General features: G+C 31.8%; 2 protein-coding genes across 2 annotated transcripts; both read left to right on the forward strand.

Moving 5' to 3' along the window:
* Window positions 1-951: 951 nt before the first annotated feature.
* On the forward strand, window positions 952-6,167 carry LOC132744973 (SCO-spondin-like). Its single transcript, XM_060733793.1, has 6 exons — window positions 952-1,420; window positions 1,684-1,735; window positions 2,360-2,536; window positions 4,129-4,317; window positions 4,528-4,656; window positions 5,480-6,167. Exons 1-5 carry the CDS (start codon window positions 1,127-1,129, stop codon window positions 4,647-4,649), a joined length of 834 nt encoding a protein of 277 aa, XP_060589776.1. The 5' UTR covers window positions 952-1,126; the 3' UTR covers window positions 4,650-4,656; window positions 5,480-6,167.
* A 5,860-nt stretch (window positions 6,168-12,027) lies between these two features.
* On the forward strand, window positions 12,028-17,313 carry LOC132744974 (A disintegrin and metalloproteinase with thrombospondin motifs 6-like). Its single transcript, XM_060733794.1, has 6 exons — window positions 12,028-12,431; window positions 12,612-12,663; window positions 13,306-13,482; window positions 14,853-15,041; window positions 15,232-15,360; window positions 16,733-17,313. Exons 1-6 carry the CDS (start codon window positions 12,138-12,140, stop codon window positions 17,005-17,007), a joined length of 1,116 nt encoding a protein of 371 aa, XP_060589777.1. The 5' UTR covers window positions 12,028-12,137; the 3' UTR covers window positions 17,008-17,313.
* Window positions 17,314-25,975: the final 8,662 nt, after the last annotated feature.

Genomic DNA, 25,975 nt, shown 5'->3' on the forward strand with positions numbered 1-25,975 from the left:
TTGGCCCGTGCTTTTGATAAATAAATTCGAAATTACTTGCTTTTGGTTTTTGTTTTTCAATAAGGCGATCAATTACTTGTCTGACTTCTAGGATGATGACGTTCTAGTAAAATGCATCTCAATATGGGATTACTTTGATTGGTTGGCTTGAAATATCCAAATCAACCTTAGGGCAAAAACAGTAATTGACAATAAGATATACATGTAAACATAAAAACATTTGAACTTAAGTCAGATTGCAAAAGAAGGTCTACTACTCGTGATAATTTTATCAGCCTTTGAACGGATAGCATTCACGTTATTGAAGAAATAGTATCAGTTAATATTTTCAACAAAAAGGAAACGGAACTTGCATGTATGATATTCACAATTTTAAGATATTACGAGTGAATAGAAGTTACTAAAAAGTACTATATCTTACACAACAAGTGCCCCTCTAGACACAGACAATATCTCAGGCATGAATGGGCACCTGAGTAAAGCCATGAATGGTTCGTTAGCTGACTAGAGAACTCTCTCCAATGAAAGGATCTACGGTCTGGCGGGATTGGAACAGCACAAAGAAGCAAAAGAGGTCCTCCTTTATTAATAAACCAGGGAAAATCGCCTCAAGACATGAACAGGGTCGATAAGAAGGAAAGAAAGAAAGTTGCAAAACTAAAAAGATCAGTCTAATAGTCTAGAACAACATAATCGATGCTGTCCATAGGCAGTCGATAAAAAGGTGTATACATTTATACTATTATATCACTCTTTCCTGTATGTTAACTGAACTCATTCAATACTGTATCAATTAATTGGTTAAATATTTATGTTCAGTCGTCTAGTTATCATAATTGATGTTGCATAACGCTTAGCGTTCCGAAGGACAGTAAACAATTACCCACTGTATCAAAGATTAGAGCATAGATTTCAATAATAAGGTAGCTCTTCAAATCGATATGATTAGATCATAAAATGCGCCATTAGTTTTCTTGCTTTGGTATTTCAGTTAAAAAAGTAATAACATTTATCATATGTGCTAATAGGAAATAGACTAGTTTGATAACATTATACAGTTTGTGGGTTACCTTTTAAATCTATATTTTTGTAACTTACAGATGAAATGTAATTAGGTTTAACAAATATGACAGTGAAGTGTTTATTGCTCGTTCTTTTTAAGGTGATTTATGCTGTCATAGATTTTGGAGCTTTAGAATTTAATCTTTGTTATTCTGGGGACAATAAATTTTCTGTTTTGGTTGGAAGGACAATAGAACAATGTATGGATGAATGTATTGCCCGAGAATATTGTAAAGCATTGAATTTTAGGACGAAAATGAAGATTTGTGAACTATTTGCAACAACAAGTTCAGAAGACTTTAGCCCTGGAGAATGTCTTTATGCTGACAAAACAAACCTTCAACCTTCATCTACACAGGTATGATTTTTTAGTTTATACAAATTTATTTTAGTTCGATTGTGTTGGAAGCTATAAGCTTATTGAGACACTCTCGAGGTATGATTTCAAGATTAAACCAACAAAATCAGTTAGTTTCAAAATGAAAATCGTTTTGCTTTGAATAAAAGATCTGAAAATGACACGCAAAAAAAAACAACTAAAAATGGATTTAAATACAATCAGGAAGATACATTTTTAAACATATGTACTCATTTATTTTTAAAATGAAAATTTTCTTACAGAATGTCTGCAAAAGGGGAGAAGTTCAAAAAACTAGTGGCTGTGTTATAAAGGGTAATACTATGCCTTTAATTCAACTAATTATTCATATTTATTTGAAAACTGCTTTTATGTTGTTGATTTATATATTATATATCTTTTCTATTTTTCCCCTTTGATTTAAATGATATCTTAAATTCATAATTTTTTTATACGCATGAGAAATACAACCTCAATTGAGTAATTATGTTTCCCACAATTTGGGAGACATATTATTTTGCCTTTGCCGTGTGTCCGTCCGTCCGTTTGCTGTCCGACTGACCGCCTGCACAATATGGCCACTAGAGCTGCAAAAAAAAACATTGTCAGGCTTTTACAGGACAAAAATATTATGCATATCACTGACATAGTCTGCTTCACTAAACGAAATGGCCACAAGAGATAAAAATACATTTTTTTTTTGTTAAATACAAACAATATTTGCATAATTAATTGTCATCAATGAGAATATTGATATTGAAAAATGAAACAGATTCATGCGGGTCTTATGAATGTAACTGACATTTAAAGCAAAAATATACACGTTTTCGTATTTGATTACAATTTTAAATCAACCATTTGTTACACATGTAATACGTGTGTAGCATTAGTATTTAACTTTTACAAGTATTACATTATTTAAATCATAACTGCATTTAGAATGTATAAACATAACCATCCCTGAACATGGAAGCGTCCTTGGCAACATGAGGAATGTTGGGAAAGATATCAGGTACAAATGTGAACACGGATATAAAGTAAAGGACAATGTACCTACACCTGTTGCTGAATGTCTGGATACAGGACTTTGGAGCGTCAATGTTGAATGCGTTAAAAGTAAGCACATTGATAAGATACATTTACTACTAATTCAATCTCCTTATGAATATGGCCTTGTTTAGATAATAAAACATATCATTCACTTTGAAGCAAAACAGGCAGATTTATTGAATATCGATCGATTACATGTATCATTTTAGCAAGTATTTCATCTCAACCAACGGATTTAACTAGCGAGCCATATTGGGTCCTTTCAATGCAATGAAGCCTCATATTGGCTATTTGAAAGTAAATGAATCGAGAGTGATTTAAAAAAAGCATAAAGTTTGGATCACAATTTAGATAAAAATAAATGGTGTAGCATATATATCAAAAGTGAACTGAGTGTGTTTCAGTTTCAGTGCTGAAAGAATATAACAGAAAGCTATGGCTGAATCAATGTTGAAAATTTCTAATGAGGAATCTTTGAAATATCATTATAGTTTTATACATTACTTTAACGTAGAAAACAACTTTTAGCAGAACTCAATGCATTTCATAGAGAGCCAATTATTTTACCTCTCTTACACTGAGATAAAACAATTGAGATGAATGGTAAAGCCTATTTGATTCAGACATCTATGTGATTAAGACTTCTTAAACATCAGTGGAACTTACGTTTAACTTTATGTAAACCAGGAAGAACAGAAAAAAACTTTTAATCTGGCAATCCAGTTTTAATAGGGGCAGTACAAATTGTTAAATTTGATTTTCTTTCCTACCCGAAGCCGCCACCAATCGCTAATGGTTGGATCTTACAAAAGATGTTTGGATGTTTCATATGACATGATATCAAAATAACCAATGTAACACGACTTTTTACTTGCATGAAATGAAATTATGCATACAGATGAGAGACAGTGGCAAATTGCTATATTGCCTGTATCATTATGTTTTCAAATAAATAAAAATGGTGATTTTAGTCAATAGATATAAATTCCTTCCTTTTTATTAGGCTTAGCAATTTCAAAGGAACAATTATCTTACATGATTAACAAATCATTATGAATTTTATCCTACATATTGGTGTATTTTAATTTAGAACAAGACAACGTGAAAAACAAAAAGAGGAAAAACATTAGAAATCAATTTAAACAAATGCATATTTCATAAGTTTACCGTGTCAATTTATCAATCTCAAATTTAATACCTCTTAGTCAATTAGGCTAAGCTCTCGAGTCGTTGCTATAGGGAGATGCAAAGTAAATTAAAATTCATCACATCGAGTGAATATGATAATTCAAACAAAATTACATGTATCATATTGAGTAAAATAGTTAATATTTCAAAGTTCTAACATACATTTCCCCTTATTTGTAAGTACATCTTCAAATTCAAATATCGTCATACTCAAATCATTGCATCAGTGAACTAGTAACCTACTGACAACAATTTTACTAGGAATTATATTTCACTTGATAAGGTTGCACTTGTTGTGTTTACAACATGTAATTTATATTTGTGAAACTGTGTCAGTTTCGATAATTAATGAGATACCTTGTCTTTTCTGTAAAATTCCTAACTGAAGGAATGTCTCTGTCATAATAAAAGGTATGGAACATTTATTGCCATGATTTCGAAAAAAAGTATTTTACATTTGTATCTTTTAGTGGCATACACATGGGCAACCTGGACTGCCTGGAGTCAATGTAGCGTCTCTTGTGGTGGCGGTCAAAGAACAAGGACAAGGTCATGTACCATTCCTATACAAGGCATTGGTGATGTTCAATGTCTACAAGATGATCCGGTAAATCATCCGGGCATTGAATCAGAGACATGCAACCACCCAACTTGTGAAGGTAATAGTTCTACTAGTGGAGGTAATGCGATATACAACTGGTTCTACTAGTTAAAGAAAGTAAAATAACGTAGTGATTTAAAAATAACTGATTCTTAACACAGAGGAAATGAAATTACGTAATGAATGTTTGAAATTCTTTATCATATCAAAATATCATATCAAATGTAATTTGATTTGTTTTACGGTTTTGTTTCTGATTATGTTATAGCCCCGACCATAGGCAAGCTTTGTACGGTAGATGCGGACTGTATAGAGACTGAAGGCATGTGCATTGGAGGGAGATGTTTCTGCAACGCCTTGTACCGATATAGCGTGTCCTTACAAAATTGAATTAAGGGTAACTTGTTTTTGTGAATTTGTTTTGAAATTTCATACCAAAAAAAGAATACTTGTAAATGAAGTTATGTCTCAGATATGTTTGTTTTGGTTACAACGAAAGAATCTTGGTATGTCACGGTCAGCACGTAATGGCTAAAATGGTAACAACAGTAGGTTGGGTTTAAATTTATTGATGCACGAGGTTTGTCCCAAAAGTTTGAATAGTAATTTTATAAAATACAAAAAACTGACAAGGCAAATAAGCCATATTTGTAAACATTTCTAAGCAGCTGATTTTCAGTAAAGTATGCATGCTATAAGAAAACATTTTGTAAAATGTCCAAATTCTGAACGAATGATATCGAATACATCGTCAACGATTATAGAACAATCAGTCTAGGTGCTTGTAATTTATTGAATGTACATTTATTTAGAACGAAGAACCTATTTTTTGAATCAAAAATATGATGAGCGCCTGATATCAAAATCACGATTTTTTTAAATAGCAATCTAAGATATACAATTACTTTTTCTATTTTTTTTTAATTTGCCGTGTGGGTAGATATTTCAATAAAAATACAAGTGTTAACTAAATAATGCAAGATGTGCGTTATATTTTCCACAACAGAGCTTTGATATGACATTTTTGGACAACCCTCGTATTCACAGTGTCAATAAGAAAACATAGATGAAGCAGACAATTTAGTTATCAATAATATTTTGATATTGAAATGTCAAAGTCATGTTTCATTTCTTATTTTACCTCGTGATGTTATTTCTTTAATTATTTTTATTTTATTTTATCTTCATATATTGCTTTATAAGCAGTTGTGTTTTTACAGTGTGTGACTCTCTGACAGATGAATTTGATGTGTTTCAACATTTTGCTATTGCTGGTTACAATGACATACATCACGAGATGCCAGCTGCCAGCATTGACACGTGTATCAAGGCATGCATCAGCATGGCAAACTGTCTTTCCTTTGACAGTTATAGTAAATCTGGAATTCTGTACTGTAACCTATCACAAGTGTCACGTGACATGATACTGGATGCATTACCAGAAAATCTTATTGATTATCAAGTGTCTTCAATTTATACAAGAAAATGTAAATAAATGTCCACATGTGTAAAACTGTTCAAAAACATGGCATTGAGCTTTCACTGGTAGTATATACTTATTTTGAAATGATAAATGTCAAGATCATTGTTTCTCTTCATTCGTTTAATTTAAACATTTTTTATTGTGTATATATACATACATTGTACGTAAAATTGCACAATACTACACAATTATACATAAAACATTAATGTTAATATATTGGGCCAAATATTACAACAACATTATCGAAGTCCCTCGCCTTTTCTCTTTATTATCAGGTCTGACAGAAGCAACCGATTATGTAAGTTATGCTCGTATAAGTATTATATAATAAAATTGTGAAATAATATTATGTATTAAATACAATATCTCATGCAATAATAAGAAGATCTATGAGTATAACCGATCGGAATGTATGTCTTGTTTGTGTTTTATTATAGAAATAAATGATTGTTCACGTACAGTTAATATTTTTTTCTTTTTATTATCAATTGAAATATTATATATTTTCTATATTCAAAATATTAATATTATATGTTTTCATATTTGATACAAATGCGACGTTAAATAATGCAAGCGTATCATATATATTGTACAAGAAACGTATGTTGAATTCTATAAGATTGGATTATTTTGAATGAATTAACCTATTGTGTCATTAAAATACCGGTATCTGTCAATATTAAACAAACAGAATACTCAGGTACCCACTATTACCATGAATAATGCATCAAATCATCAATAAATCAATAAATTAGATAAATAAATAAGCAAAAATTGAAAATTCGTCTGGGCGTAAAATATCGCTGGGTATAATTGTCGTTGACAAAGGTCGTCCAGTATGGGGATCTATAACTTTGCTCTTTAAATGCTCTCATTGCGTAAGCTTTTAATTATTTTGATTGAAATCATTCAATAGTTCAACTGTTGATTTTACCTTTGATTCAAGAATCGTTTTAAATGTTTATGTTCGGTTGGCAAGATATCATATTTAATGTTCGTTTTATGATGTACACTTTGGAATTAAGTATAATTTTATAGTTACTATATATAATTATCCATGGTATATATAAGAAGTGCAAAGCTATCAATGATAGGGTAGCTTTCTTTATCAAAACATTATGTAATAAAAGCGCCATTACTTTTCCCTAATTGGGACTTTAGTCCCCACATAACTTGCGTATGCAAATTCGAGAAAGACACGTTTGTTACGTATCGCAGTTGGTATTGAATTTTAGGACAAGAATGAACATTTGTGAACTTTATGCAACAACAAGTTCAGGGTACCAATTAATCCATGGAGAATGTCTTTATGCTGACAAAGGACATCTACAACCCTCGTTTACCCAAGTATTTTTCAAAGATATATATTTCTGCAATCATTTGTATCGATACAACGTGACCTTGAGAAATTGCATAAAGGGTAACTAGTTTTCCTTATTTGCTATGTGACTTGATAGGAAATTTTATTCAAATGTATAATTATAGCATTATTTAGTTTTCAAGATATATTTCAAAAAGTTTAAGGCAAAACATTTTGCGTGTATCATTTTTAGCAAACAAACAAGATTCAAACCTAGACACTTACAAATATTTAAGTCCAAAGGTCAAAATGAGGAAATATATTAAGATATTAGAATGTCAATTCAAGTGATAATGCATAGAGCATCTCATTTATTTAACGATTACGTTTTTTTTATATAAAGTCAAACTGTGTCTGTATCTTTTACGGTTCTGTCATCTTTTATTTCATGTGTATTTCTTAAGTCTTATCCTTCCCCTTCTTTTACAGCCCTTGTGTCCCCTTCACATTTTTAGTTCTGTGCCTACTAGGTACCCTGCTGGTGTGACTGGATTGTGTCTGGATTGCGTTCTATTCTGTTCACATTGCCTCTTTATTCTCAATATTTTACATATGATGATTTCGAAGTATTGCGAATACCTTTTTTCCATTTAACAATATGTGACTCTCTGACAGATGAATTTGATATATTCGTTGGCATTAGTATTGACGGGTACAATGATGTACAGTAAAAGAGGCCAATTGACAGCGCACTAAGTTGTGTACAGGCATGCATAAGCAACATAAAATGTCTTTCTCTTGACATTTATACAGATTCAACTGGAATTATTGTGCAATCTGGCAACAGTGGCACGTGACATGATGCTCGATGCATATTCTGGAAATATAGTTAATTATAGCCCGTCGGAACTTTATACTAGGAAATATATTTGAACGAATTTGTGAAAATAATGTGTTTTATTAGCAACATACACTTCTTTCAAATCGAATAAGTGTACAGTCGTATAATTTTTGAATCAAAATTTCATTCAACGAAAAAGCAAATAATATGACATTCAAAACAATTGTTATAAAAATATTTCTATATTTGAATGTACAATCAACTGAAACTTTGCTTGTCCAATGATGATATTTTGTCCTACAATTAAGGTTTGGAGTTAGTTTTGGATTGTAAGATTTTTGGAGGAATGTTTTAATAAGAAGAGCAGCTATAGTAGATTCACTCCTAAAGACTAGATCATCTTGATATAAAACTGTACCAAGTTTGTTTTAGTTATGTTCCTGGTTAAATAAAAGCTTTTATCCCCGTTCTAGGGCTGTTGATTTTACGTACTCTCATGTAGTCAAAAAAATTTAAAAATGTTCTTCTAAATACCCATAAAGCCCGGGGCTTAGATATTTCGTTTGTTATATACTCAGAGGGAAAAAAGTTAAGTCAGTACGCAATCTTTTTGGTTTATATTTATTACACTACAGTTGTAAATTGTAAAAACAATTACTCACAATAAAATTCATTTTATATCAAATACATCTTAACAATTCTAACAAAAACAAAAGTCATTTACTATGGATATTCCATCAATATTTTATGATGGTGTCAAAGTAAAAATTCGAAAAAATGTCAGTATCTAGTGTGTCCGCCTCTTGCCTGGATAAAAGCGAAACAACGGAGGCCATTCGAGCATGTTAATGTTGTTTGCCGCCAGGACGTTACATATAAAGAGAGCAGTATGACAACGTGCATTATCCTGCTGAAAAACGTCAGCATTAACGTTCTGTATGTAATGTAAAACGACAGGGAGGATAATGTCAGCACAATAGCGCGCGGCATTTAGGCGTCCTTGAACAATTTTCAGTTCAGTTTTACCTTCATATGATATTCCGCCCCAGAGTATGACACCTTTGCCGGAGTAACCATTACATTCAACAACGTTGGCAGGATCTAGCCGTTCAGAACGACGACGCCATACGCTACCCTATCATCGGCGGAATTAAGGATAATTGTATTCGTCAGTGAAGACGACTCTATTCCATCGCTGCCTAACCCAACGGCTGTGTCGACGTGCCCAATCCAAGTGTGCAACCTGGTGACGTTGCGTAAGAGGAACATCTTTGTATGGGCGTTGAGCTCGTAGCCTAGCGGTCCTGAAAACAGATATTCTGGTCCCCGTAGCCAGTCTGAGATGGTGCACTAATTTTGTCGCGAGCATAAAGCAGTGACGGCATGATGACGTCACCATGTACCTATCTTCCCTTGGCGTTGTTATGCGCGGTCTCCCTAACAGTGGCCGATCATTAACGCTGCCTGTCTGTCGTAAACGCTGTTGCAGACTATAAATAGTCTGTTCATTGCAACAAAAATAACGTGTGACGTCAGAAGCATGTGTACCTCCTTCAAGCAATCCCAACGCGATATTCTTATCATTTATGGACAAGCCAGGACGGCGCCCTATGCTATCCAACTCTGATTTTACACCAGTTTATTTATTTGACCACAATAAACTATCGATACTTCATAAGTTATGACAAAATGACAATGTGAGGGTATGATATTGTAAATTAAATCTAATTTCTACAAGGCATGATCAAGAAGATCAAATCAGAAGTATCCTCGGTTTTAACTTTGTTTGTCATACATAATCTCATAAAAAGAAACATTTGATAAAAATATTCTTTTTTAAAACCCATTGCATAGAAATTAGATTTTTCATAATGAACTGCTGGGTGGTTTGTTCCAAACATGAGTTTAAAGTCAACATTGGCACTGTCTTTTGATTTAACATACATTTTTATCCAAAATATTTTTTAAGGTCTAGCATTAAGATATTTGGCCTGAACTTTTTCAAAGTCAGCGTCAAATACCCACGGCTGAACCATTAACATTTATAAAACCGTGGGATTTTCGCCGATATCAAAATAGAGAAGAACAGAAAGCCGATAAGAGGTGTGTCAAAGACAGACTTATCATTGGTTGCCTCACGATTTCATAAGGCAATCAAAACATTAAAATCAAAAAGCTCGTTCTATACGACGTTTTGTGAAACGTTAATTCTAGAAAAAATATTACTATTGTGATCTATGCTTGTGGAATAATTTAGTTTGGGAAGAGTCTTGCCTTTTATATTGGCAAGACCCGTGTGACCTTTGCTGTCGAAGAATATAAACTTTGCTAAACACGATTGCATTGTTAGATATTTTACGCACCTGTTGCTGTTGTTTATACAAGGAATACTGGATTTAGCATTTAGTATTGAAAAGTAGACCTCTTCAAAATTTGTTCAAATCAAGATATGATTCGATTCAGGTAGTTATTTAAGCTACACTCTAGGGTCGTTCATCACCAATAACAGCAAACTCGCACCGGTTACGCTACGGCCAGTTACCATTGCCTTCACACAAATCACGTGCTAATAGTCTTGTCTAGATGGCGGATATCTTATCTATAAAAAACAGCGACATTATAACTTGTGCTATGGTGTCAAATATGTCGATATGATTGAAAAAATTGTTAAGTGTCGAATCGAAATAATTAATCCCGTGAATGATTTCTCTATCGAAAATTCGGAAATTAATGGTGCAAATTAAAAATTATTTTCATAACATCTATGTTTCCAAAATGATTTTTTATATTAGTTCACATCTAACACCATAGGTCTTTAAACATTAGCAAAATCATGATCACTTTTTAAAATGAATATCAGAATAAAAACATATCGTCAAAAATCTCGACGAAAATGTTGTGATAGCAGAGATCTAATATCGTAAGCAGAGATCACTGCATGGGAGATTGCAAAAAAAGATCATCTACACGTGAATTTTTTAGTCAGACTATAAACAGCTACGCTTACAGATCCGACATCACCAATAGGAGGTCATCTATTCGTGATCTTTCTATAAGTCTATCAGCGGCTACGCTTAAACATCCGACATCACCAATAGGAGGTCTTCTATTCGTGATCTTTCAATCAGTCTATCAACGGCTATGCTTAAAGATCCAACATCTCCAATAGGAGGTCTTCTATCTTGATCTTTCAATCAGTCTATCAAAAGCTACGCTTAAAGATCCGACATCACCAATAGGAGGTCTTCGACTCGTGATCTTTCTATCAGTCTATCAACGGTTACGCTTAAACACCCGACATCACCAATAGGAGGTCTTCTATTCGCGATCTTTCAATCAGTCTATCAAAGGCTACGCTCGCTTAAACATCCAATATCACCAATAGGAGGTATTCTACTCGTGATCTTTCTATCAGTCTATCAACGGCTACGTTGGAAACACTTTTCATTGACCGAATTTTAATGTTTGTTTAAGAGTTCATTTTGCAAAAGAAGGTCCACTTTTTATCGGCCTTTCAACAGCTAGCGTTTCCATTATTGAAAAAAAACAGTATTAGTTAATATTTTCAACAATTAGGAAACCCAACTTGCGTGCATGATTTTCACACAGTTTAAAGATTTTACGACTGAATAGAAGTTGCAAAAACTGCAATAAATTCCTTAATGTCGAAACAACATTGAAAAGGTTATATTGCGGGCAAATTGCCCATTTTACCCTGTGAAAATACATCGAGTGCCCCACCGGACATTATTTTAGGCATGAATGGGCACCAGAGTAAGAAAGAAGTAGCAGAACTAAAAGACCATATAATAGTCTAAAACTACATTATTGATGCTGTCCATAGACAGTCGATAAAAAAGTGTAAACATGTATATTTATACTTTTTGTCGCTCTTTCCCTTTTGTTGATTGAATTCAGTCAATACTGTATCACATAATTGCTGAAATATTTATGTTCAGTCGTCCTGTTATCATAATTGGTGTTGCACAACGCTTTGCGGAAGGACAGTAAACAATTATCTACTGTACCAAAGATTGGTGCAAAGCTTTCAATAATAACGTAGCTTTTCAAATCGATACGATTATATCATAAAATGCACATTAGTTTTCTTGCTTTGGGATTTCAATAAAACAAATTAACATTTATCATATGTGCTAAGAGGAAAAAGACTAGTTTGGTTTGATAACATAAACTAGTTGGTGGGTTACCTTAAGCTATATTTTGGAACTGCAGATGTTATGAGGTTTAACAAATATGACGGCAAAGTGTTTATTGCTCGTTCTTTTTAAGGTGATTTATGCTGTCATAGATTTTGGAGCTTTAGAATTCAATCTTTGTTATTCTGGGGACAATAAATTTTCTGTTTTGGTTGGAAGGACAATAGAACAATGTATGGAAGAATGTATTGCACGAGATTATTGTAAAGCATTGAATTTTAGGACGAAAATGAAGATTTGTGAACTATTCGCAACAACAAGTTCAGAACACTTTAGCCCCGGAGAATGTCTTTATGCTGACAAAACAAACCTGCAACCTTCATCTACACAGGTATGATTTCAAGATTAAACCAACACAATTAGTTAGTACAAAATGAAAATCGTTTTGCTTTGAATAAAAGATCTGAAAATGACACGCAAAAAACAACTAAAATGGATTTAAATAAATTCAGGAAGATACATTTTTAAACATATGTACTCACTTATTTTTAAAATGAAAATTTTCTTACAGAATGTCTGCAAAAGGGGAGAAGTTCAAGAAACTAGTGGCTGTGTTATAAAAGGTAATACTATGCCTTTAATTCAACAAATTATTCATATTTATTTGAAAACTGCTTTTATGTTGTTGATTTATATATTATGTATCTTTTCTATTTTTTCCCCTTTGATCAGGTTGATTTAGAGGATATCTTAAATTCATAATTTTTTTATACGCATGAGAAATACAACCTCAATTGAGTAATTATGTCTCCCACAATTTGGGAGACATATTATTTTGCCTTTGCCGTGTGTCCGTCCGTCCGTTTGCTGTCCGACTGACCGCCTGCACAATATGGCCACTAGAGCTGCAAAAAAAACATTGTCAGGCGTTTACAGGACAAAAATATCATGCATATCACTGTATATCACTGACATAGTCCGCTTCACTGAACGAAATGGCCACAAGAGATAAAAAAATACATTTTTTTGTTAAATACAAACAATATTTGCATGATTAATTGTCATCAATGAGAATATTGATATTGAAAAATGAAACAGATTCATGCGGGACTTATGAATGTAACTGACATTTAAAGCAAAAATATACACGTCTTCGTATTTGATTACAATTTTAAATCAACCATTTGTTATATATGTAATACGTGTGTAGCATTAGTATTTAACTTTTACAAGTATTACATTATTTAAATCATAATTGCCTTTAGAATGTATAAGCATAACCATTCCTGAACATGGAAGGGTCCTTGGCAACATGAGGAATGTTGGGAAAGATATCAGGTACACATGTGAACACGGATATAAAGTAAAGAACAATGTGCCTACACCTGTTGCTGAATGTCTGGAGACAGGACTTTGGAGCGTCAATGTTGAATGCGTAAACAGTAAGCACATTGACATTATACATTTACAAATAATTCAATCTCCTTATTAATATGACCTTGTTTAGAGTAAAAAACATATCATCCACTTTGTAGCAAAACAGGCAGATTTATTGAATATTGTTCGATTATCACCCTATTAAATATTTCATCCCAAACAACGGAATGTGTGTGCGAGCCATAATGGGTCCTTTCAATGCAATGAAGACTCATATTGGAAATCGTTGAGATATTATTATAATTTTATACATTTCTAAAAAGTAGAAAACATTTTTAGCAGAACACAATGCATTTAGAAGATTGCCGATTATTTTATCTCTCTTACACTTAGATAAAGCAATTGAGATGAATGGTAAAGCCTATGTGATTAAGACATCTATGTGATTAAAACCTCTATAACATCAGTAGAACTTACGTTAAAAAATATGTGAACCAGGAGTAATAGTAAAACCTGTTAATCTGGTAATCGAGATTTAACAGAGGCAGAAGAAATTGTTAAATTTGATTTTCTTTCCTATCCCAAGCCGGAAACAATTGCTAATGTTACAATATATTTTTGGATGTTTCATATGACATGATATCCAAATAGCCAATGTAAGACTTTTCGTTCAAGTGCTTGCAGGTGCATAAAATTATACATGCAGATGAGAGACAGATGAAATCGCTTTATTGCCTTTGCAAACAAATAAAAACAGAGATTTTAATCTACAGTTATGTATTCTTTTCTTTTTCATAAGGCTTAGCAATTCAATGGAACATGTACAATAACCTTACATGATGAACAAATTATTATAAATTTTATCCTACATATTGGTGTATTTTAATTTAGAACATAACAACGTGAAAAACAAAAAGAGGAAAAACATTGGAAATCAATTTAAACAAATGCATATTTTTTAAGTTAACCGTGTCAATTTATCAATCTCAAATCAAATACCTCTTAGTCAATTATGTTAAACTCTCGAATCGTTGCTAGAGGGAGATGCAAAGTAAATTAAAATTCATCACCGCGATTGAATATGATAATTCAAACAAAATTGCATGTATCATATTGAGTAACATACTTAATATTTCAAAGTTCTAACATATATTTCCCCTTATCTATAAGTACATCTTACTCAAATTATTGCATCAGTTTAACCTATTGCCAACAATTTTACTAGGAATTATATTTCACTCGATAAGGTTGCACTTGTTGTGTTTACAACATGTAATTTATATTTGTGAAACTGTGTCAGTTTCGATAATTAATGAGATACCTTGTCTTTTCTGTAAAATTCTTAACTGAAGGAATGTCTCTGTCATAATAAAAGGTATGGAGCATTTATTGCCATGATTTCGAAAAAAAAGTATTTTACATTTGTATCATTTAGTGGCATACACGTGGGCAACCTGGACTGGCTGGAGTCAATGTAGCGTCTCTTGTGGTGGCGGTCAAAGAACAAGGACAAGGTCGTGTACCATTCCTATACAAGGCATTGATGATGTTCAATGTTTACAAGATGATCCGGTAAATCATCCGGGCATTGAATCAGAGACATGCAACCACCCAACTTGTGAAGGTAAAACGATAAATAACTGGCTCTACTAGTTAAAGAAAGTACAATAACGTAGTGATTTAAAAGTAACTTGATTCTTTACATAAAGGAAATGAAATTATGAAATGAATGTTTGAAATTCTTTATCATATCAAAATATCATATCAGATGAAAGTCGATTTGTTTAAATGTTTTGTTTCTGGTTATTTTATAGCCCCGACGATAGGCAAGTTTTGTACGGTAGATGCGGACTGTATAGAGACTGAAGGCATGTGCATTGGAGGGAGATGTTTCTGCAACCCCCTGTACCGATATAACGTGACCTTACAAAATTGCATTAAGGGTAACTTGATTTGTACAATTTATTTTGTGAATTTGTTTTGAAATTCCATACCAATAAACGAATACTTGTAACTGAAGCTATGTCTCAGATATCTTTGTTTTGTTTACCCGAAAGTCTGAGTATGTAACGGTCAGCAAGTTATGACTTATATGACTAAAATGGTAAAAGCTGTTAATTGATGCATGAGGTTTGTCCCAAAAAACTTGGAAAATAATCTTATAAAATGAAAAAAAATCAAATCAATTTCAGATCTATGGATTCTTAAAGTCAATATATTTCCATTTTCCATACAAATTGCATACATGATATGATATGGAATTACGAATGAAAGACACTCACACCATTGCAGTATATACGCAGCAGTACAAGCAGTACAAGACAAGACACCATTTCGACGTCAACAAGATTCGATAAAATCCTCACTCGACATGTATGATATAAGGACGTCTATCTCGTCCTTGATCAATGGCTCCTGCACCAAACGTACAGGAATCGTTTGCATTTTAAGACTTTAATAAAAATGTCCTGTGTTGATCCCTTATCTGTGTGATACGTAACAGACATTCACCTGTCTCTTGCGCTGAGTTCGCAATATCGCTATAATGTTGTTCTTCCCGCTCGGAAAATTGTCTCTAAAACTCCTTTCAACGTTTAATAAAGGCCTGGGTCATCTGTAAGCCTTCATATATATATTGCGTCTCCCTTATCATTTGTTTGTCTTATTCTATGATATTTAAACAGACATGCATGGCTTTGTGATAGTGAATGTCAAATAAAACCATTTGATTATATTTTTAGCAGCTGGTTTAGAAAAGTATGCTTGCTATAAGAAAAAGTTGTGTATTATGTCCAAAGTCTGAACAATTGACATCGAATACACCTGTTTACGATTCTAGAACAATGCCTGCTAGGTGATTGTAGTTTTTTGAGTGTACATCAGCAAAAAGAACACATTTTTAGATTAAAAATAATGAGCCCCGGATTGCATAATGACGATTTATTAAATAGCAATTTAAAAAATTTAATTACCCTTTTAAATATTTACCGACTGGTTAGATCATGTAGATATTTCAATAGAAAATACAAGTGTAAACTAAAATGCAAAAAGTGCGTATAGAACTTTAATCTGAACTTTTGGGGACAACCCTCGTGGGGACAACCCTCGTTTTTACAGTGTCAATAGAAATAAGAAAACATAGCTGAAGCAGACAATTGAGTTAGCAATTATATATTGATATTGATATCATGTCAAACTCATTTTTCCTTACTCATTTTACGTCATGAATTTATTTATTTATTTATTCATTTAATTATTTATTTATTTTTTTATTTTTTTTATTATATTGCTTTGTAATATGTTGTGTTATTACAGTGTGTGAAATTCTCACAGATGAATTTGATGTGTTTGAGCACGTTGCTATTGTTGGTTACAATGACATACAGTACGAGATGCCAGCTGCCAGCGTTGACGTCTGTATAAAGGAATGCATTAGCAACACAAACTGTCTTTCCATTGACAGGTACAGTAAATTTGGAATTCTGATGTGCAATCTATCACAAGTGTCACGTGACATGATACTGGATGCATTACCAGGACATTTATTTGATTATGACGTGTCTTCAATTTATACAAGAAAATGTAAATAAATGTTTACCATGTGTAAAACTGTTCAAATGCATGAGCTATCTCTTGTAGTATGTACTTATTTTGAAATGATAAATGTCAAGATCATTGTTTCTCTTCATTACTTTAGTTTAAGGCGACAACGGACAATTTCCATGGTACTACCATAAATGTCGTTGAAACCAACTTATTTTAGTAATAATTGTTATTTATTTAAATTTTGTGCATTAAATGTCTTTGATCTTCATAAAAAATATCATATTTGAAAAAAATGACTTTGTAAATTATTGATTTTGATAAAAAGTATATAATCTTAAATAGTCATACCAAAGTCATTTTTTTATTTATTTTTTTTGTCATCAAATTTTTTGAATATAAACATAATTATAATATCTGGGTACCCGTGTCTTAGATTTTTTCTGTCTTTTCTCAAAAAAATAATACGTCACGTTGAACAATTTATGCGTCTTTTTCCAGCATACATATTACGTAATTAAAGATAATTAAGTCGCTGATTTAGCAAACAAAATCCCTGACATGGTTCCCTTTGCAATTTAATTCCCTTTCATGTGCTTTAAACCGCATGTAAATTGCTTGTTTATTAAAAAAGTTATGCCGATTCAAAGTTAGTCCGACGCGCATCAAACGAAGTGTCATAAATCGGCTTTCTTTCTGACACCCCTACGTTTTCTGTTAAATTATTGTATAACACGCAAATATCACACCAAAGGGGATGACAAAATGCGGTAACACATGCTCTAACAACTTATATGACCCAGTAACATGTGACCAATTAAAAAGCAGCTGATAAATATCATTTCTTCAAATCTTAACGTGATTTTTGATGTTATTATCATTATTTAGCATCATCATCATTATTATTACAATATTATATCAGTATCACTCTGCCTGTGTATTCGTGTATGAAATTTCGTTAAAATATAAATTAAAATAACGAAAAACTGTGCCCCTGACAGACTTTTAAAGTCCGTGCATGGTACGTTGTACAAATAAGAACGAGATATTATATATTTTTGTGCGATCAGTTCATATAAATGCTTGACATAATTTAATAGAAATAAAAGGAATTTCTCGATCAATATGATCTGACGTTCTTGACTTTTATTATTCCGAATTTTATCTATACACGGCATACATAGATTCAGTTTCTTCTGGGACTTACAATAAATTGTGTTCGATTTACTAGTGAACAATATATTCAAACCGTTCACTGAAAATATATCTTTCTCATTGATTCATAAAGAATTAATCATCCGAAGACTATCGTAAAAATATTTTAGAAATTTGTAAACGACACCTGACCACCTGTCATACATAAAAGTGTTGTCTGTTTCTTTTCACATTGTTAGAAAAAACGAGGTTGCATGCAAAGCAAGCTTTTGAATCCGTACTTAGTTTATAAACTCAATATAATGTAGATAATGATAAGATTACGGAATAAATAAATTTCACACATTATGGATAATGGCAGCTACATTATAATAATGTAGCTGCCATTATATTTTAACCATCCCCATGGTCGTGCGATTTACCGCTATGCTAAATTATTTGTTACATCTTGGCCGACAATTTCTTAATTTATAAAATGGCTACTTAAATGGTAGGCGATACAATGTTGAAATATTCATAAAAGATGTACAGTATTTTTATGATTAATATCGACTAATAACAAATGAACCGGTAATTCGTGGATATATGTAACTTCCGATTTCCCTCATTGGTGCCACAATAGGGGGCGGCGCGTTATAGATAATTGACAGGTTACGCACATTGTGGATAAAAATGGTAAAGGTATCGTTTTAAAACGTTTGGGACTAACTGCTTCCAAAATTAAATCACGAATGTATTCAGAAAAGGTTGATAATTCTACTAAGCAAAAAATCTCATTTTAGGTATTTTATTGATAATTGTCTCCGTTATCACCTTAAACATCTTTTATTGTTTATATATACATACGCAAACTTTCACAATACTACACAATTATACATAAAACATTAATGTAAATATATTGGGCCAAAAATTACAACAACATTATCGAGGGCCCTCATCTTTTCTCTTTATTATCAGGACACTAACAAAGTTTGCACTATTACCCTATGCTACGACCGGATGTAAACAATACGTTCGCACAGGGCATGCGCGGTGGTTAAATCCCACCCATTTTATTCGATTAAATTCTAGAACAACCACTACTTTCGGTTTCAATTTTGCTGACAAGGAACAGTTTGAGTCAACGTAAGTGTTAATTTTAATTTCAATGTCCAAAACTTTGCACTACACGGCATAATTTTCATTACATATCCGGTATTATCATCGTCATGGTAGTTTTTATTCCAGTCGGTCAAAATGACGGTACACATTTACATGTAAACAAACAGATTTAACTTCTCAGACAATTTAAATAAGGAATGGACACACGGTAAACTCTGTTGCAACGTAAAGTATATTCATAAACCTGTTTGAGAAAAATTGTCTCCGTGTTCAAATAAATTTCAAAAACGGGAAAAAAAATCAGTCTTTTACCGATACCCTGCAACAGAACCTTATTATTCTGATGAATTAAATTGACTTTATAACGTTCGTATACAATTATTTATTGATCGATTTTCATTATATTTATTTTGTAATACCTATCATTCAATATGCAATCAAACAAAACCAAGTTTTCCTACATTCAAGGAAACTGTTAGTTAGGACGAGCTTTCAAAACGAACAGGTAGCAATTTCCAACACGCTTACCGAAACTCCAACATGGCGGCTCATTTGCATAATTTATTCATAAACGCAGGAGCATAGAACTTTGTTAGTGCAGGACTGACAGAAATAACCGATTATGTAAGTTATGCTCGTATAAATATTATATAATAAAATTGTGAAATAATATTATGTATTAAATACAATATCTCATGCAATAATTAGAAGATCTATGAGTATAACAGATCGGAATGTATGTCGTGTGTGTTTTTTATAGAAATAAATGATTGTTCACGTACAGTTATTTCTTTTTTTCTTTTTTTTGGGTATCAATTAAAATATTATATATTTTCTATATCCAAAATTTTAATATTATATGTTATTATAATAAATACAAATGCAACGTTAAATAATGCATGCGTATCATATATTTTTACAAGAAACGTATGTTGAATTCTATGAGATTTGAGTATTTTGAATGTATTAACCAACTGTGTCATTAAAATACCGGTATCTACCAATATTTAACTAACAAAATACTCAGGTACCCACTCTTACCATGAATAATGCATCAAATAATCAATAAATAAATAAATTAGCAAAATTGTAAATCATCTGGGCATAAAATATCGCCCTGTATAATTATCGTTTACAAAAGTCGTTCAGTAACAGATCTATAACTTTGCTTTTTGATGCTCTGGTTGCGTCAGGTTTTCATTATCTTAATTAAAATCATTCACTAGTTCAACTGTTGATTTTACCTTTGATTCAAGAATCGTTTTAAATGTTTATGTTCGGTTGGCAAGATATCATATTTGATGTTTTTGTTATGATTTGCACATTGGAATTAAGTACTATTATAGTTACTGTATATAATTCTCCACGGTATCTATAATAAGTGCAAAGCTTTTACTGAAAAGGTAGCTTTCTGTATTATTAACATTATGTAATAAAAGCGCCATTACTTTTCCCTAATTGGGATTTTAGTCCCAACATAACTCACGTATGCAAATTCGAAAAAGACAAGTTTGTTACATAGGGCAGTTGGTGTGTTAGTTTTCGAAGCACTTGGTAACTTTCAGATAAAGTTAAAAAGAATGACATCTATTATTTATTAATTTTTATTTTATCACTATACTTTACTGTTAATAATTTTATGATGTCTAATAAAATTGTGGCTGTGTAAATTATTCGCAATAAAAGAGTATTTTTTACACGTAATAGAAAGAGCATCAAAACACGAAGCTATCTTATTTGTACAATGGGGCGTAATAAAATTACGTACTCTTTCGTCACAATATGAAATGCCACAAAATGTTACCAATGAACAAGCATCTGAAAATGACTTTTCTATCGTTATCCTTTTCCCTGCCGTCATAATAAGTAAACCCTAGAAAAAATGAGCCAATCAACGAGCTTTCATCTCCGACAGACAGTGCGATTACTGGAGTACGGGTAACTAATACCTACACTTCAGTTAAGTAAACGCATTGTGTCTGTATGGGTAAACGATTTAACTCTGATCCATAAATTAGTTGCTATTCATGTATGTTAGAATCATCAAATTTTGTTTTGATAGTTTGATTAAATGCGACGTAAATTAATGATAATATCTGTTAAATGCAGTTCCGATCTGAACCGCATAGGGATTTCAGATATTTTTCTTGCATATTTTACCTTTTTTTGAAATGTTTGGCCTAAAAATGACGCCATGTTGAAGCACGCGACCCATCTATTCATCTTGCACTCCTATGACAAACGAAATTTCTAACATGCGTAATTTAACTAACTGAAACATCAGTCTGATATGCAAGAATACCGTATCCACAATGGTCGTAAAATGTCATATCCGTTAAATACAAAAAATATGTATGCGGTGATAAAATGTTGGCAACCATACTGATATTAATAAATAAAACAGCATCAATAATATAAGTAATTATGAAAGATCACGCAATGCTTTTTATGCTATTTGGTCCATCATAATATATCACCTTAATAAGTCTCAGCATCGTTTTGTTCTACTTGTTTTATTATCAAGCATGTATTATTGCCTTTAGAATGCATAAGCATAACAATCCTGACAATGGAATGTTCCTTGGCAATATGAGGGATGTTGGGAAAAATATCAGGTACAAATGTGAAGATGGATATAAAGTAAAGGACAATGTGCCTACACCTGTAGCTGAATGTCTGGAGACAGGACTTTGGAGCGTCAATGTTGAATGCGTACACAGTAAGCACATTGACAAGATTGCAATACAAACATTAGAATTGACTTTAGTTTGTTTAGATTTTAAAGATTTTCCCCCTGTGGTACCTCAATTTTTTCTTTGCTTACAATTCCGACGTTGCAATGGCTGTTTAGAACAAACCAAAGCTGAAATTGATAAAAAAAAAACTCTAATTTCAAACGTAATGAAAAAAGAAAATCTTACTTCAATTCATTCAGTTTACCATTAACCAAATATCATTTCTAATTTTTATTTCATTTTAACATTCTGAAGAAAATACATTCCTTCCACTTGGTGACATTTGGGCATATTTCAGTATCCTACGAGCAATAACTGTAATGCAATGATATTTACCAGCCCGAAGAATACGTATACAATACATCGTTTGTTAGACAGCCTTTTAAAAAACTCGATGTTTTCCAAATTCCTAGTAGCTTTTAGAATGTTAACTCATATGTCAACAATTATTTATCGTCTATAACAATTCTAAAATAAGTTTTCTTTCTTATGAGTGTATGTAGAATTAACAACTCCACATAAAATCTCTCTGAATCAAACACATTTTCCTCCCGTAAAATACTCAACTTCAAAAATGGCTGTCGCTTACTTTTCAAAAGATAGTCTCTTATAAATATCTGCGAAAAAAAATACGGAAATATGCTCAGCATTGGTATATTTTTCTTCTTCTAGAATTGTTTAAGTATTAAAACAAGCGATCATTCTTTCTTTTTTGTATAAAGTAGATAATATATCATCACCAATTAACGATGAGTTTTGGACTTTTTTTTTTCTTTCCCAAGACTTCATACATTTTTGTGAAATACGTCTGAAATTGAGAGCTACCAGTAGGGAAAAGAGATTTGATATTAAATTGATATCTAGAAAAATTCATTTAAAATTGTATTTATTAAACATAAAATAAAAATAATATCTGTTTCTTTTTTACAAGTTTAAGTTGTTTGTTTGTTTCATCTCGTGAACTTCAAAAACAGTATTCTCACTCGTGGCTATGCCACTCGTGTGAATACTGCTTTTAAAGCTCACTCGGTGAATTATAATTTCATCTTACACAAAACACACAAAGATCTTCTTTGTATTCAAAGTCAATAAAGAAAAATACTCTATTTTTTAATATCAATAAAAACGTGCAAATCTAGCAAGGCATTTTGAAATTTTTCCAAATAGTCTATTAAGATATCGGGGTTTTTACATGATTATAGTTCTTTAGTTGTAATAATTCACTTGATTTTTCACCCGTTTCAATTAATACATTTCAATTTGAACATTTATTATTAAAATATCGGTGTTCAAATCATGAACCATTGCTTCATAAACTTGTACGATGGGTTACAAGATGCATCAAATTTCATCAAAGCGACTTACACAACAAACAATATTACATGAAAAAAATTCTAATGCAACATTATATTATAAAAATTCACAATATAAAACTCTCTTTTATCTGGAAAAAATACAATTATTAAATTTAATTAATTTTACCAAGTGACTGATCATTCAAATAATATTATATGAAACAATTTTTTAACACACCAACCTAATATGAATATTTCCTAAAGCCTCGTTATGCTTCAGAAATACTTTTACTTTTATTTCACTAAACCTTTTATAATTTTTGGTGGCCTGTTATAATTTCCAAGCAGTAAACCATTGGATAATTATCTGAATCATCTTTTGTTTTGTTGTTTTTTAGCCATTTGTAAAGTTATAGTGATTAAGTATATTGTAAAAATGTAAATAAAACTACTTTGTTCACATTTTCTTACTATATGACAAATAATTTCACTCAAAGCGCTACTTTCAACAGATAATAAGCATCTCTTATCTGTGCTATTATTGAAAAGACCAATGTCTCTGGCATATATATTGTAACACTTTCGTTAAACAAAAGAGTTTTACATGTATATCCTTTAGTAACTTACACGTGGGCAACCTGGACTGGCTGGAGTCAATGTAGCGTCTCTTGTGGTGGCGGTCAAAGAACTAGGACAAGGTCATGTACCATTCCTATTCAAGGAATTGATGATGTTCAATGTTTACAAGATGATCCTGCCATTGAATCAGAGACATGCAACCACTCAACTTGTGAAGGTAATAGTTCCATTAGTTAAAGATAGTAATACAATGTACTGCTTTAATAAATACTTGATTTTTAACAAAACGGAAGTGGAATTATGAAATGAATATTTGAAATTCTTTGTAATATCAAAAGAGATATGATTGGCATTGATTTACTGATTTTTTTTCTGGTAAATAATTTAAGCCCCGACCATAGCAAATCATTGCACGGTAGACAGTGACTGTATAGAGACTGAAGGCACGTGCATTGGAGGGAGATGTTTCTGCAATCATTTGTATAAATACAACTTGACTTTAAGAAATTGCATAAAGGGTAACTAGTTTTTTGCTTTCTAGAATTTGATTGATGAGAAATTTAAATTTTAATGTAACATATAGTCATTATTTATCTCTGAGGATATTTTTTACAGATGTGTCTTATAGTTATGACCAAAAAGTCCCAAGAATGACTCGTGCATAATCAAGATTCATACGTGTAAATGAAGTGACCTGTTTAGTGAAATATTTAGTTAGCGATTTCACATGTACATTTTGTATATGTGTACTCGATCGTGGAAACTTATTATTTCTTGTAATATTATTGCCAAATAATCAGTCTTGTAATAGGGGTGTGGACGGTAACTTGCACTTGCCATTACTGTCCATGAACAGACTCGATCAAAACTAACCCTGCAACATTTTCAATTTTGTCTTTTTGAGCGTTCTTTAGATGTACTCGTATTTGTCCCTATTTTGTTATTGCAGTATGTGACTCTATAACCGATGTATTTGATGTGTTTTACCACGTTGCCATTGGAAGTTTCAATAATGTTGTACAGGGGAGACCAACTGACAATGCAGACAGTTGTGTGGCGGAATGTATCAGCATCAATAACTGTCTGTCCATTGACGTTGTCCTAGACGCTTATGGAAATCTTTTTTGTAGCATGGCTTCAGTATCACGTGACATGATGCTGGATGCATACCCGTCCAATATCATAGATTACAAGTCCATGCTTTATACAAGGAAGTGTATTTAAGGTAATATATGTATAATTGACACTTATTCAAAAAGTGTTTAAAAAATTATATTTAAAACTTTACTATACTCTGGACAAAAGTTGACCATCTTGCTGACAATTAAAGTTCAACTTTTGTAACGGTTTTATTCAACAACTGCAACAATTATGTTTTAATTATATGTAGAAAAGTTTCACTCACTTAATATTTTCCTTACTTGAAAAGTGAAAATAATGAACTATTTTTTTAAATAACTACAAATAAATCAATGTATGTTTTATTATTATTATTATTATTATTATTATTATTATGATGATGATGATTGAGACAGGTACCCGTCATTTTACAGGCATGCTTGATTAAAAGTGAAAAAAGAAGTGTGCAATCATCATTATCAACTTTGACAATCTATTATAAATATTAGATATAGTACCTCAACGAAGTCGATGTACACCTTTATACTTTGGTTTTCGATGTTTTGAGAGGCTATGAGCGGCTGTGTGGAAAATTTTGTTGATTTCTTAAATCATTATAGATATTATATTTTTCATTCAAAAATTTATTTATCAACATTATTTGAGTCTACTGAGAATTGAAAACAAATGGGACTCCATTAGGGTTCACTTGACAATTGCAAGCAATATTTTTATTAAGCCAAGATTCCAAATCTAATTCTGTCTGTTAATTTTCTTTTCATAATGATTCGATGTTGAGCTCTGCACTTTTTAGGATATTGTTCGTGATTCGATATAAATCTACTGATTGAAATTTTAAACCTAAAATGTGAACAAGTCTACAAGTTTAAAGGCATATTCATCCTCAAAAATTCAATATTTTTTTATTCTTGAGAAATGTCAAACATGTTTAAAATTGTGTTTGAATAATAAATTTAGGGCATGTTAGATGTTTAACCATTGATAAAAGCAGCGCTGGGCTTGTAGTTATG

Source organism: Ruditapes philippinarum, unplaced genomic scaffold (genome assembly GCF_026571515.1).
Source record: "Ruditapes philippinarum isolate M1 unplaced genomic scaffold, ASM2657151v2 ctg632_1_1_1_1, whole genome shotgun sequence".
NCBI lineage: Eukaryota > Metazoa > Mollusca > Bivalvia > Venerida > Veneridae > Ruditapes > Ruditapes philippinarum.

What these genes read in the sequence shown, in the direction of transcription:
- LOC132744973 (XM_060733793.1), top strand. Translation starts at nt 1,127, where the DNA reads ATGACAGTGAAGTGTTTATTGCTCGTTCTTTTTAAGGTGATTTATGCT. An exon ending in CAATGTTGAATGCGTTAAAA is followed by an intron (nt 2,537 to 4,128) that starts GTAAGCACATTG and finishes TGTATCTTTTAG; the next exon opens with TGGCATACACATGGGCAACC. An exon ending in CAACCACCCAACTTGTGAAG is followed by an intron (nt 4,318 to 4,527) that starts GTAATAGTTCTA and finishes ATTATGTTATAG; the next exon opens with CCCCGACCATAGGCAAGCTT.
- LOC132744974 (XM_060733794.1), top strand. Translation starts at nt 12,138, where the DNA reads ATGACGGCAAAGTGTTTATTGCTCGTTCTTTTTAAGGTGATTTATGCT. An exon ending in CAATGTTGAATGCGTAAACA is followed by an intron (nt 13,483 to 14,852) that starts GTAAGCACATTG and finishes TGTATCATTTAG; the next exon opens with TGGCATACACGTGGGCAACC. An exon ending in CTTACAAAATTGCATTAAGG is followed by an intron (nt 15,361 to 16,732) that starts GTAACTTGATTT and finishes GTGTTATTACAG; the next exon opens with TGTGTGAAATTCTCACAGAT.